The 12,786-nt window shown below is 43.8% G+C and overlaps 1 protein-coding gene across 3 annotated transcripts in view; it reads left to right on the plus strand.

Annotated features, from left to right (window-relative positions):
- Nucleotides 1-12,786, plus strand: part of snap25a (synaptosome associated protein 25a) — a 36,128-nt gene that overhangs the window by 10,549 nt on the left and 12,793 nt on the right. For 2 of the 3 annotated variants that reach the window (XM_039599422.1, XM_031741844.2), the window contains exons 2-4: nucleotides 5,266-5,409; nucleotides 8,612-8,653; nucleotides 12,728-12,776. In XM_039599422.1, coding sequence (XP_039455356.1) covers nucleotides 5,338-5,409; nucleotides 8,612-8,653; nucleotides 12,728-12,776 — 163 coding nt within the window. In that variant the 5' untranslated portion in view covers nucleotides 5,266-5,337. Of the gene's footprint in view, nucleotides 1-3,628; nucleotides 3,682-5,265; nucleotides 5,410-8,611; nucleotides 8,654-12,727; nucleotides 12,777-12,786 lie in introns of those variants that run through there. The other variant, XM_039599421.1, reaches the window with a different exon arrangement.

Raw genomic sequence — 12,786 nt, forward strand, 5'->3', positions numbered from 1 at the left:
TGGGCTGGTTTCAGTCATTATGCAAATGTACTGTTTATAAGGTTTGGGGAAACCTGCAGTCAGCTGAGACTGAAGAAGTCACTTGGATGAGTGACGAAACGTTTCTCCCACAAAACGCTACGTCCAGATGAACAGAATCAACTTTTGGAGGTCCCTGATTTATCAGCTCAGAAATTTACCGTCCTCACTAAACTCCTGACAGGCAGTGTGCGAGTAATTAAAAATTAAGTATCTCTCAGATGGGCCGGCCAACATTTAATCAGATGGGACTCTCCAGACAAGCGTGTGTCCTCTGAGAGGAAACATTTCACGGACGACGGGGCAGGCTCCTGGTTAAAGGCCATCACGGGTCAAAGGTTTATAGGACCCATCTGAAGCCATTCAGCGCTCTCAGATTTTCTCTGTTGGATCAGCAAACGTACAAATACACAAAGTCTGACATTATAGCACCACATCCAATAGATCCACCCAGCCAACAGATGTTTGGAAGTTAGCTTGAAATAAATATGCTTCATGGGTTCAAAGTGCAGAATAATTCAGTTCAATTCAATTTTATTTATATAGCATAAAACCATAACAACAGTCACCTTAAGGAGCTTTATAAAGTAAAGACCCTCCAGTAATACAGAGAAAACCCCAACAGTCACATGAGCCTCTATGAGCACTTTGGCAACAGTGGGAAGGAAAAACTCCCTTTCAACAGGAAAAAAACCTGTGGTTGAACCAGGCTCAGGGAGGGGCGGGGCCATCTGCTGTGACCGGCTGGCGTGAGGGGAGGGTCCCTGTTAATCAGCGCAAATACACATTAACAAAATATTACCACAGTGTCCCTCACTGAAACAAGTGCATCACACTCTTCTTGTGTGCGGTCTGAACTGTAAAGTAACTGCAGACCTTATTATTTGTCCAATAACTGAATTCAGCTGCGATGAATCTGCCCACAGAATAACTGATTCCATATAAACAATTGTTAATGTTAACATGTTAACATGAGCTCCATCGGTATTTTCCATCTCTCAGAAGACCTGACCATACATTTGTTGCACAGCTAAAACAGTCAGCGCTGATGGGAGCTAAGACGCCGCATGTGAGGCGCGTAATTGAAACGTAAAGTAAAAGGTCAGCGCGGCCTGCTCAAACTTAATTGCCTGAATTTGGTTATGTAGCGAGACAGCCGGGCGATGGTGGCCTTTCTTCCCTCGACAAATGTTTCTGAATCTGACTCGATTCAGACATGAAGCCCTGCGCTGACCACTCGGAGGTTTATGTAACCCAACATGGCCGTCGCTGACATGCAGGAGGGCGAGAAGAAGGGGGGGAGGGAGAAAATCGGATCCAAAAGCCTATCGGATACGTGTGTCAGCATTCGACTTCTTCTTTTATAATAATGGCCTCTGAATACATGCTTTGGTAAGAAAGGAGCGACTCCCTGTGATTATGACATGTATGTGACTGAATCTGTCCACACTGATACTTGGATCTCTATCTGCCACCCAGTGAGGTTTTAATGATTCAGAGCGTGGCATGCTGGGTAATATTGTCTTGGCAGTGAAAAAAAAAAGTGTCTTCATAGTCATGCATGTGCATGACTAGCAGATGTTGTTGTGAATGTCTCTGAACACACGAGTGGGAGAGGCAAACAATGAGGGTACAGCGAGACCTCCGAGGCAGAGTACCGAGCAGATTGTTCGCTCCGTCACCAGGATGAAGCATGTCGAGGTGGGCGGATGCATCTGTCTGAGGCCAAGACCTTCACTGCTGACTCAATTTGCCTTTACCTGAACGCTTTGGTGTTTGGATGTGTGAGCTGTGTGGCCGTGGTTAGATTGATCCTGTTATGATACTTCATTGCCTTGCATTAGGTGGAGCTGGTAGATTTTTTTATTTATATGGATAGTGCAAAATCATGATGACAGACGACTCTATATCATAAGATAAAGACCTTACAGTAATACAGAGAAAACCCCGAACTCAAACAGCCCTCTGTGAGCTAGCACTTAGAAACAGTGGGAAGGAAAAACTCCCTTTTAACAGGAAGAAACCTCCACAGAAGCAGGCTGAGGAAGGAGCCGCCTGAATGGGTGGATGGAAACCGTCATTTACGGCACAACCATCAATGACATCATGTGAGCGGTGAATGTGTAATATTTACTCTTCTTTAGGTCCATTTTGTCCAAATCAGAATAACGTGTCTGACTGGTTAACTGCTAAATGCTTCACTGTGTTTTTCCGGGCAGGGAGCACACTCGGAGTTCATTGTTAAAAATGACTCCCTGCTGATGCTGGAAACAGAAAGCAGTCAGAGGAAACAACACAGTGAACCTGAGGTCCATGAAACCAGCACAGTGAGCTGATTCTTTGCTCATGCTCAGTGAGACAGACCCTTCAGTCATGTTTCATTCATTTGATTTTAGTGCACTGAGACTTTCTTCACACACACGTGATCTTTTATGTCCCTCAGGATGTGCATGAATTCCTTCTTCATGACTTTCCCCTTGGGTCATAAAGGCCGACATCATAGTCGCGCTTCTGCTGAGCCAAAATTACATTTAATTGCCTTCACTGGTCTTGTAGACATGTCTGCTGATAATCTCTCACTCATCCAACACATGCAGGCTTCCAGTAATCAGTGATACTAGCCTCTCTGACCTGCAGAGAGGAGGGAAGGATTGCAGCTACGGGGCCACGTTTATTTCTCAGGATGATCCTCTGAAAGTCCCAGAAGCTGGGATTCGTCTGCACGTTCACTCCCCAACAAACAGACGATGGTTCTGCATCCTCACAGTCCTCAGTTATACCGCCTGCAACAGCAAACAGAGGCCTGTGGAGGCAGCAGCTCCCACCTCTGGGATTTTCTGTTGTTTACCTGTCTGACTTTCATGAACGTGCTCTCATTACACTCAGGCCATGTGCTGCATGCCATGCGCCTCTTCTTGCCTCTCTGGAATACTCCTCAATTGCGTACCTTCACTTTTATTTGTGTGACTGCCGTTTTCTGGCGTAACAGTGAGGTGGGAGGTATTTGTCGCCTCCTTCGAGGCCATCGTGATGCCCGTTGATGTACATACTCGAGATTTAAAAATAAAGGGGAAGTTTGCATGAACTAGTATTGAATTCATTTCTTAGAAAGCACGATCTGATGCTGCAGTGTCAGCTGTTCCTGGAACATCATAATCATAGTTGCTTCATCGCAGAGTCGTGTTTCTCTGACGTCAGCCCGTTGCAGCTCAGCTTAATTTTCATATTTTGTTATATGTGTGTGTTCATGTTTGTGGACTACAATACACATTGCACACAAACACACACGGGGTATTGTGATGTCGGCAGTGATGGCAATAACGGCGTTACAAGTAACGGCGTTACTAACGGCGTTACTTTTTTCAGTAACGAGTAATCTAACTAATTACTATTCCTATCGTTACAACGCTGTTACAGTTACTAACAAGGAAACGCGGTCCGTTACTATTTTTCAACAAACAGACGGTTGAAGCTGTGTTCAGCTTACCGCATCTTATATCAGCTGCACAGAAGTAGCTGTAAGTAATCTGGACGCTACAGCTTTAAGCAGCTGCGCGCTCCCGCGGACGGTAATCACGATCGCTGTCTAGCACAACACCTGGAGCTCAGGGGGCAAAACAATCGAGTGCTGCTGTTTGACTGAGGAAGAATAAAGTAGTCGTGGTAAGTCAATCACGTGACCACTTAAAGACAAAGCAACAAGGTGCCAGTTTTTAAACTGTGTCGATAGGCCACGTAAAACCAGAGTCGTGATAAACAAGATATACGCGGCGTTTTTTCCTCAATAGTTTAGCGCTAGCAAGCACTCTCTGCTTATGAGCAAAAAAACAAAAACAGGGGAAGTTTTAGGAGTGACGGCGAGAGAGAGAGAGAGAGCAGGAAAAGAGAGAGAGCGAGTTTTGAGACGTGAGATTTGTGACGTTTAGCGTGTTTGGAGTGTGTAGTTAATGTGTTGTCTTGTGTAGTTAGTGTGTAGTGTTGTGGATAGTTTTGTGTTGTGTGTCAGAACAATGAGGCGACTGCTGTCTCCAGGTAGAAACAGCAGTGATACACCTGCTGCTGTCAGACCTGCAGGTATCAGGCTGTGATGTTCTCCTTTATAGTGGACACAAAATATTTTTTGGGAGTGGCACAAATAATTTGTGGCATCTTATTGAAGAACAGCTGATTGTTCTGTAAATAGTTTGAAATGGTTATTTAAAAAATCAAAGTAAATGGATGCAAATAAATTTGTTGTTTGCAAAACTTGTGCATAGGATTTTAAAATTGACAATTAATATTTGCATTTAAAGTTATGAAATATGATTCATTAAACATGTTTGTGGTTGTTACAGTAAAAATATAACTTTTTCTACTGTGATTTTATGTTTTTTGTCTGATTTTAGATCAATTCTGGTTATACAGTATGACAAAATGAGAACATAACTGTAAATTCAGGCACGTGAGGTTGCGCTAAAAAGAATGATACCAAACAAGGCAAAGTGAATAGTTTTTAAAGGTAAAATGTGGCGAGAAAATCAAGAGTAGTAAAAAAATGGCCAATTATACCCTGGACCCCAGGGGGTTAAACGTTCTTTGTTTTTTTTTTAAGTAACGCAATAGTTACTTTTCCAAGTAATTAATTACTTTTAGAATATTGTAACTCAGTTACTAACTCAGTTACTTTTTTGAAGAAGTAACTAGTAACTATAATTGAATTACTATTTCAAAGTAACTTGCCCCTGGATGTCAGTCAGCTGTACAGCCTTCGTCCCTCTTGCAGGCTGAGAAGGAGCAGCAGGTTTGTTTCTCATGAATCTGAAGGTAACATCACTCATTTTCAGTTTGGCTCAGTAATGTAGCTGAGGTAAAGGTGATTCTTAAAAGTCAAACCAAAAATATCACTTAGGATCACATCGGGAACACAGACATGAACACGGCAGGGATGATGTTAAGCTGTGTTGAATGTCTAAGATCGAGAAGGGAATACATTCACGGGGAGCTGTCAGCTGGTCTCATCTTTCTGTGCTTTTCTTTACATAAATAAGGACGTTTTCAGAGAAAGGTCTGAGGTCAGGGAGATAGGGGATCACGCAAAACAGATGTTGTGAGTTTGAATCCTGCACAAGATCACTGGTCCGTTAGTTGACTCTGCAGTGGTCGCACACCAAATTATCCACGTTCTCCATCGTCCCGAGTCTGTTAATGTGACAGTCGACTGAGCTGTTTGCTGCACGCTAAACGCTTTATGTTTTGCCTCTCTTTCAGCCCTCCCCGGATTTCCACTAGGATCTTCTCTTCCCTGTTGGAGACCTTCTCCACCCCCCACATCCAGCAGCCATGGCAGATGATGCGGACATGCGCAATGAGCTGTCAGACATGCAGCAACGCGCTGACCAGCTGGCTGATGAGGTGAGAACACCAGACTCGCTGCATCGCAGCCGTTTGCCTCGTGATGGCAGGTGCACGCTTACTGACTCGCTGAGGAGTCACATGGTGGTTAGAGAAGCCTACGATCTTATCATCTTTATTTTATATCATAATTTCAAACATAAATATTGAAACTATACAGCACAGTGTGTTTGGCAGTGCATGTGATATAAAAGGGTGCACTAATGAGCACATTATACGTGTGTGCGTTTGTGTGTGTGCGTTTGTGTGTGTGCGTTTGTGTGTGTGCATGTGCGTGCGTGTGTGTGCGTGCGTGCGTGTGTGTGCGTTTGTGTGTGTGCATGTGCGTGCGTGTGTGTGCGTGTGTGTGCGTGCGTGCGTGTGTGTGCGTGTGCGTTTGTGTGTGTGCGTGTGTGTGCGCGTGTGTTTCATTAGCAGTTAGAGAAAGAGCGAGAGAGTGAGAAAGTCTCCATCATGGCCCACAGCTGATCAGCCCTCCAGCTTCACGTATGACTCACTGTGGCACAGCTGAGCAGAATATTAAACACACACACACACACACGCGTGTGTGCATGCAGGAACGTAGGGCATACACAAAATGGCGGCGCTGGAGTAACAGTTTTTGCCTCTGTGGCGCTGACTTCCATGAGCCTCAGAGCCACCACAGCGACTCCAACAGATAAAAGCAAACGAGCGAGCTGTGTGCAGACTCGGGCTGATTAGAGACACAATGCAAAAAGGAAGAATCGGAAGAAGAAAAAAGAACATCAGCCACATTAAAAATGGCTGCTCGGAGTCAGATTTGTTTGTCTAACTAACACCCCCCACCCCTCAACCCCTACCAGTGCAGACGATCCGCTTGCAGCGAGCGCAGCAAGGCGGAGCTGTGTCATTGTAAGAAGGACAAGATACCCCGCTGCTGCCTCTGCGCTCTGCAGCCTCACGCTCCTTAGAGAGAGAATGGGAGCGCCCCGTTACATATCTGTCAGCCACTAGCTAATAATCATACAGTGATGAGGAAGGGATCTCTGCCTGCTTCTAATAACAAAGTTGAGTTATTTTGATGAGCAGAGCTGGATCAATCAATGCTAACTTAGTAAAGCAGACACAAATCCACATCACGTACTATAAGCACTGATAATCGGAGACAGGGTATCTGAATTTCGGGAGCGGGACCACGCCTTCCGGGTCTTATCTATATATGTTCCCCCAGTTCTGCAAGCTGTTGGTTCTCGTTTTCGTGCCCCACCCTCGCTCACACTTCTGTTTAGGACCTGGGGATCTGTCAGGCCCGGGAGCCGCCGCCAGTCCCCTTCAAGGCCTTCCCCAAACCGCAGCTCAATTCTTGATTAAGCCATTCGCCTTTATCTACTAAAACGCTGCCAAACTTAAAATGAGGGCGTGGGCCCAGCGAGTGAAATAATTATATGAAAGAAAGAATACTGTCTGAAGCTGAGTTTGGACATTGGCTACTTTTTCACTCGTGTTCAGTCCACTCCTTGTACCTGACTGTTCAGAGGGATGTTTTTTGTTTCGGCTTAAGAAAAAGGATCCGACTCAAGGGACCCACCAGTGTTGTGTCGACATTTCACAGACAGCTTAGCAAAGAACCAGTTTTACATGTTGAAGTGTTCCTGCAACCTGCCACAGAAACATATTAATCCTTCCTATTAATGAATCCTAATTCTTTAGTTCAATCTACAAAACATGCCAACAGTAACAAAGTTTCATAGACACAAAGTAGTGTTTTTGCACTAATAAGATGATTCCCAAACAGGTATTACAGTCTGCAGTCACCTCAGCACGGTGTGCAGTGTATCCTCAAAAAGTTTGAGAAAACTCGACAAAGGAAGAAGCGGCAGACCTAAAAACTATCTGCAGCAGATGAACTTCAGAAACGGGAAATAATCCAGGAAAGACGCGACAGAGGACCTGAGAGATGCTTTTGGATCTTCTGGTGATTTATCCGCTGTTTCCCAGAGAAATAGTCTAAAGCTGAAGGGCGGCTGTCAAGAAGCCGTTCTGCCACATCACACAACAACTGGACTGAAAATCAGTGGCAGCAGCTACCATGGAGTGATGACATTTTTAGTTCAAATTATCGTCAGTGTGTATGTATAAGGTCAGGAAAAAGGTACAACATCTGTCACTGTTTGGGGCTGTAGTGTTGGAGGTCATGAAGATCAGTTTTTGATACCGTCTGTAAAGTGTCTGATTGACATCAGCTTCATTCTTCACTTAATTTTTAGCCTGGAAATCCCAAGCACACTGCCGAAGCAGTAAAAGCATACCAGGTTAGAAAAACATACATTAGAACAATATGGTGCTGAAGTGTGGGCTCATCTTCACTGTAGCCGGGTCCCATTTTCCAGACAAATACAAAGAAACGAGAGGGGTGGCTCAAGATTTTTGTGCAGTACTTTAAACTTAGAATAAGTCACCATTTCCATGTATTACAGTCAGAGCTATTCAGTCCTGCGTGCACACAGTCTGTCTCTGTGAGTTCATGTTGAGTTCACGTCGATAATCGTTCAGGTATTGATCCTGTTTGGGGCTGCTGATTGTTCAGATCGGCTCCATTTAGTTTTATACAGATTCGCTTATGTTCAGTCAAATGAATGCGCATAATCACATTGAGTTGTTGTGTAACAAAGATTTTAACAGGAACACATGTTCTGTTGACCATTGTGGTGTCCACCTGCAGCAATTTAAAATGGCCAGCATGGCTGTGAGAGGCCACAGAACAGAGCAGTTATCATGACAGCAGATATGACAAAGGTAGAGGTGGGTGGCAAAGAGGCTTGCAGACCACTGAACTGGTTTGTTTCACTGGAAATCTGAAAGCATGTACCATTCAGCTGAAATACAAAGCAGCAAGCACACAGCAGGTGAGGCATTAAGTCAGAAAAAGCATGAAGGGTGGTGTTGGGTTGCAAAGAGGCTTGCAGATGTGCAGCAGCTGTGGGCAGACTTTAGTGTTTCAAACAGTTTGCAGCCTTATTAGATTTTTGCATTAATGGAAAATAGGATGGGAAAAAGGCTGATGTGTGATGGCACTGTGAGCAGCTGACCTGCCAGTACTGCAGGTAAGCTTGGCTTCATGGTCTGCATGTCTGGTGTGATGCTCAGGTTATTTGCCATCACATGAAAAACTGCACATAACATGAAAACCAAAACGTTTCAAGCTTCTTGAATTTGAATTGCTTCTTTTATTTCTCCACAGTCACTGGAGAGCACTCGCCGTATGCTGCAGCTGGTCGAAGAGGTAAGAAAAGCCCTCTAAATGTTGGCTGTTTGTTGGTGTATGAGTTTGATTTATAGCCAACAATAATATTTAAAAAATATATATTTTCAACAACAAACGAAAATTAATGATACTGAATCACGTCTCAAGGTCTTACGTGTGCAGGACGAGCTGCCGTTTTGCAGCACAGATCATTTGCTGTGCCGACACTCGGATATAATCAGGGAGGAGGAGACTACAGGGTTAGTCATGTGAATATTACAACTACGATGTCATTTTGCTCCTGTGTTGCAAATTTGTTACTCTTATTAAAAATTTCATTTTGAGTAATCTGGGAAGGGACGAGTGTACGCAATGCAAAGTGCAAACACACAAACTCATAGAATAAACGTCTTTTTCTAATAACTGCACCTCTCTGTCAGAGATCCTTTACATTTTACAAACCTAAATAATGTTTTTAGACCTGACGACACCAGCGGCACCAGGATTACACAATATCATTATTATTCTCATATTCTAAAGAAGAACGCCGTCCTACCCATGCAAACATGTCACTGTACCAACACTACACTCTCAGAGGAGCAGAGATGAATACGCAGTAGAAGAGCGAGGACAGTAGGAAGCTCGTTGTTGTCTGAATACATGTTTGAGGATCTCTAAACCTGTTAGAATACCTCAGACTTGTGGACCGAGACTCAGATACCTGAAACTGTTCAATCCAAACTCAACGTTCAGTAATACACTCAGCAAGTGTTCACGTTCATCAGCGCTGCCTGGAAGGACACTCTGAGATGGGACACAATCAAACTTTACATAAGAGGGAAACATGGCACTCTGTCTATCAGATCTATTCTGAACCATTGGTGGTTGGTTTGGCCCCAAACAGCCAATCAAAAGACAGACTCTGAAACATATGAGCCAGAAGAGGTTTGTAACAGTTTCAATTGCGTTGGGGCAAGAATATCTACTCGTAAAGACAGAGTTTACTGTTTGTTCCTTGGACTGGTGGATCCATAACACAAGTTAGACACGGCGTTTGTTCAGTCCTCTGTGAGGCTCTGATCTGGTCAGTGCTCTGGAAAGAAGCAGCGCTGTAACTGTAACTGCTCTGTAACTTTGCAGAAATGTAACTGTTTGGGGAGGAAGAAGCTTCTTAAACCTTTTTATGAGGGGAAAACAGAAACCTCCTCAGATTGTACTGGTGATCAACAGAAGGGTTACCAAGACGGCTGCCAAATGGCAGGACCAGAAACTGTGTATAAAAGAGAGACTGTCAATTAGGCTTGGTGGGATTTTTACATAGTTAATTTGAACTGTATCCACAGGAACAATCGTCATATGAAAATAATGAACATGTTTTTTTGTTTTTGTTTGTTTTAAAGCTGTAAGAAGAGTAAGTGAAACAATTACTTCTTAGTCATTTAGACTAGAAACTTGTCACGTTTGCTGTGTACAGAAAAATGCAGCATGTTTTTAAATAAATCCAATAAACTGTCCAAGACAAAGGCACACGTACATGTAAGCACGTCCAAGTCACATTCATACTTTGCCCAACAGTTGTCGAGCGTGTGCACAGCTTTGGCAGACCATGAGTCAACTGAGTAATGGCGTGAATAGCACATAACATGAAGATCATTGACATCAGTGATGATAATACTGCAATGCAATGAGACTGCAACAAGCAGATGCAGATGGAAGAAAGGAGGGCGGGTGAGGCATGGAGAGAGAAGAAGTGAGGGCATGTGGGGGGGTGAGTGGCTAACAAGCTACCCGCTGCAGCTCTCAAGGTCGTATTGATCATCAGTCGACATATCTCACCATCAGCTCCACCCTACAAATGTACTGCAGGCAGGGAGGGACTGAAGGAGGGCTGAACAGAGTTACACCTTCTTCATGCACATGATCAGAGAGATGGAGGGCTGGGAGGATGCAGCACAAACAGCTGACATGAATTCCCTTCATAGATAACATTCAGTGGCTCTCATGATGTCACTCGCGACCCTGTGTTTATCAGTTTTCCCCACAAACTCCTTTCAGAGCTTCCTGTTCTCCTGAAGATGAATGTCCAGGATGACAGTAAGAAGATCTTTCAGTCTGAAAAACATAAAATCAGTTGTTTCTAAAAATGAGGGTGACTTTCACTCGAGTCCACAAAAATATCCACAGTGGTACCCGCAGCTTTAACAGCGTGCTCTTAGTGTAGCTTGCGCCGTTCTGTGAGGCCATTTGAAAAAGCCGGCATTATTAGATCAAATATGGAACATCAGTGGAGGTGTAGGACAATACAGCAGCTCACCTGCACCACCAGGTTAGAGGAAGAAAGCTGCACCATCCTCAGTCCTGTATGGGATTACGGTTGATTATTGTTGGGTTTCCCCAGAGACACATTTCAGATACTTTGGGATTTCTCATGCAGAGGCTTACTGAGTTACAGAATAATTTAGGCGCCAGCTTCCTTATTGCTCGCCTCTCGCCTCTCAAGCATCCGTATGGCTCTCTTCCCAAACTGCTGAGGAGGCAGGGGTGGCTGGTTTGTCACGGTGCGCACAGACGAGCACGTGTGCGTACACAGCGACACACCATAATCGTGTTTATGCCGATCAGGCTGAGCCAGCTGCCAAATCTTAGTGCTGCATTTTTAAGAAGCACACAGTTGTATGTTAGCTAACGCTGCTGTCCTGAGTCTTCTCAGACTCTTTTCCAGCCCAGCCCATCGGTGACGAGAAGCATTACTATTGAATGCTGTTGCAGGCTCAGCTGTTCCAGTCAGGAGCAGAAAAGTCACATTATTAAGAAGAACGCTCGTCTGCTGTCAGTGCTAGCATCATTAATCTCCTTCAGATTGATTCCATGTTTAACAAACAGATGACTTTGCTTCTTCTGATCATCATCATCCAGCACAGAGATAATAGGAAGGAAAATATTTAATTTGTTTGTTCAAGAAAACAAGAAGATGAACCAATGATCCCAGTGATCGAGCTCAAGGTGCATTTGTTCTGTTGCTTTACAGAAAACACAGCAGCAGATGTGTTATTCTCTCTCTCTGCTTTGATTCTAAGTAGATCTAGGTTTAAATACACTGTGCCAGCACGAGCTGATTTTTTAATACAAAAAGGTACCATGTGTATTTAGAAAGAGAGCGCAGTGACAAAAGTGCATGTAAGAGGTGATAACTCAGAGATTTTAGCCACTCACCCTTTCTCAAGATGCAAAAATACAGAGAATATTTAAATCAAGTGTGCAATTGATTAACGCTCCCAACAGACAATTCAAAGCTAATCGCACCGATATATAAAGTGGCAGAAAACAGCAGGTCCTTTTTTGAGTTGCTGATATGAAAACTAACTACATCTGTCAGCGATTATCCTTTGCCCCGTTTAGTAAATTACACCCTTAGACTTCTAAATCACATTAGACATTACACCATGTGCTCAAGCTATTATTGCCCCAACTAGCTGAAGACTGGGCAGGTGTTTCAGGTGTTTCAGGTGTTTCAGGTGCCACAAATAAGGTCCTTAAACTACCTGTGAAGGAACTATCTCAAAACATGCATGTATGGTGCTTAACACATGTAAAGTTAAATGAGGAATGGTTCATATTTTCATGTAATACAGATTTGTAACCTTTAATGAGGAATTCACTCTTGTTGAAAGTGGTGACCAGGTAAAGGTGAAGTCTCTTAAAAAATGTTTGTAGGACTAAAAAGTCGTATAAAAATATAAAAGAAAAGCACAAAACACAGCTGGATAAAGGTGGCCTGCTGGTGGTAGATGTTTTAGTTTAAATTTGCAGAGAATTAATTGCAAAAACGTACCTTCAAAAGTGTGCGTGTCGCTCTCCTGCTGTAGTAAAAAAGTAATTTGGCGAAGGCGAGCAGAGAGCTCGTCTAGCTGCAGGTTTAATTGAGCTCTGCTAACATGTTTAACCATGTTAGCAGAATTTAATTTCAAAGAATGCAAAGAAAGGAGCCGAGCAGAGTTTCTCAGTGTGCACGAAAAGCAGCTTCACTGCTTCCCTGAGCTCCTGTAGCCTCATCACTCACCACTGTTTCATGTGATTCTCTTCCTTTTCCACCTCGCTGTCTCCGGGGAATAGAGCAAAGATGCCGGCATCCGGACTTTGGTTATGCTGGACGAGCAGGGAGGTAAGTCTGC

The sequence above is a fragment of the Oreochromis aureus genome, linkage group 15 (genome assembly GCF_013358895.1).
Source record: "Oreochromis aureus strain Israel breed Guangdong linkage group 15, ZZ_aureus, whole genome shotgun sequence".
NCBI lineage: Eukaryota > Metazoa > Chordata > Actinopteri > Cichliformes > Cichlidae > Oreochromis > Oreochromis aureus.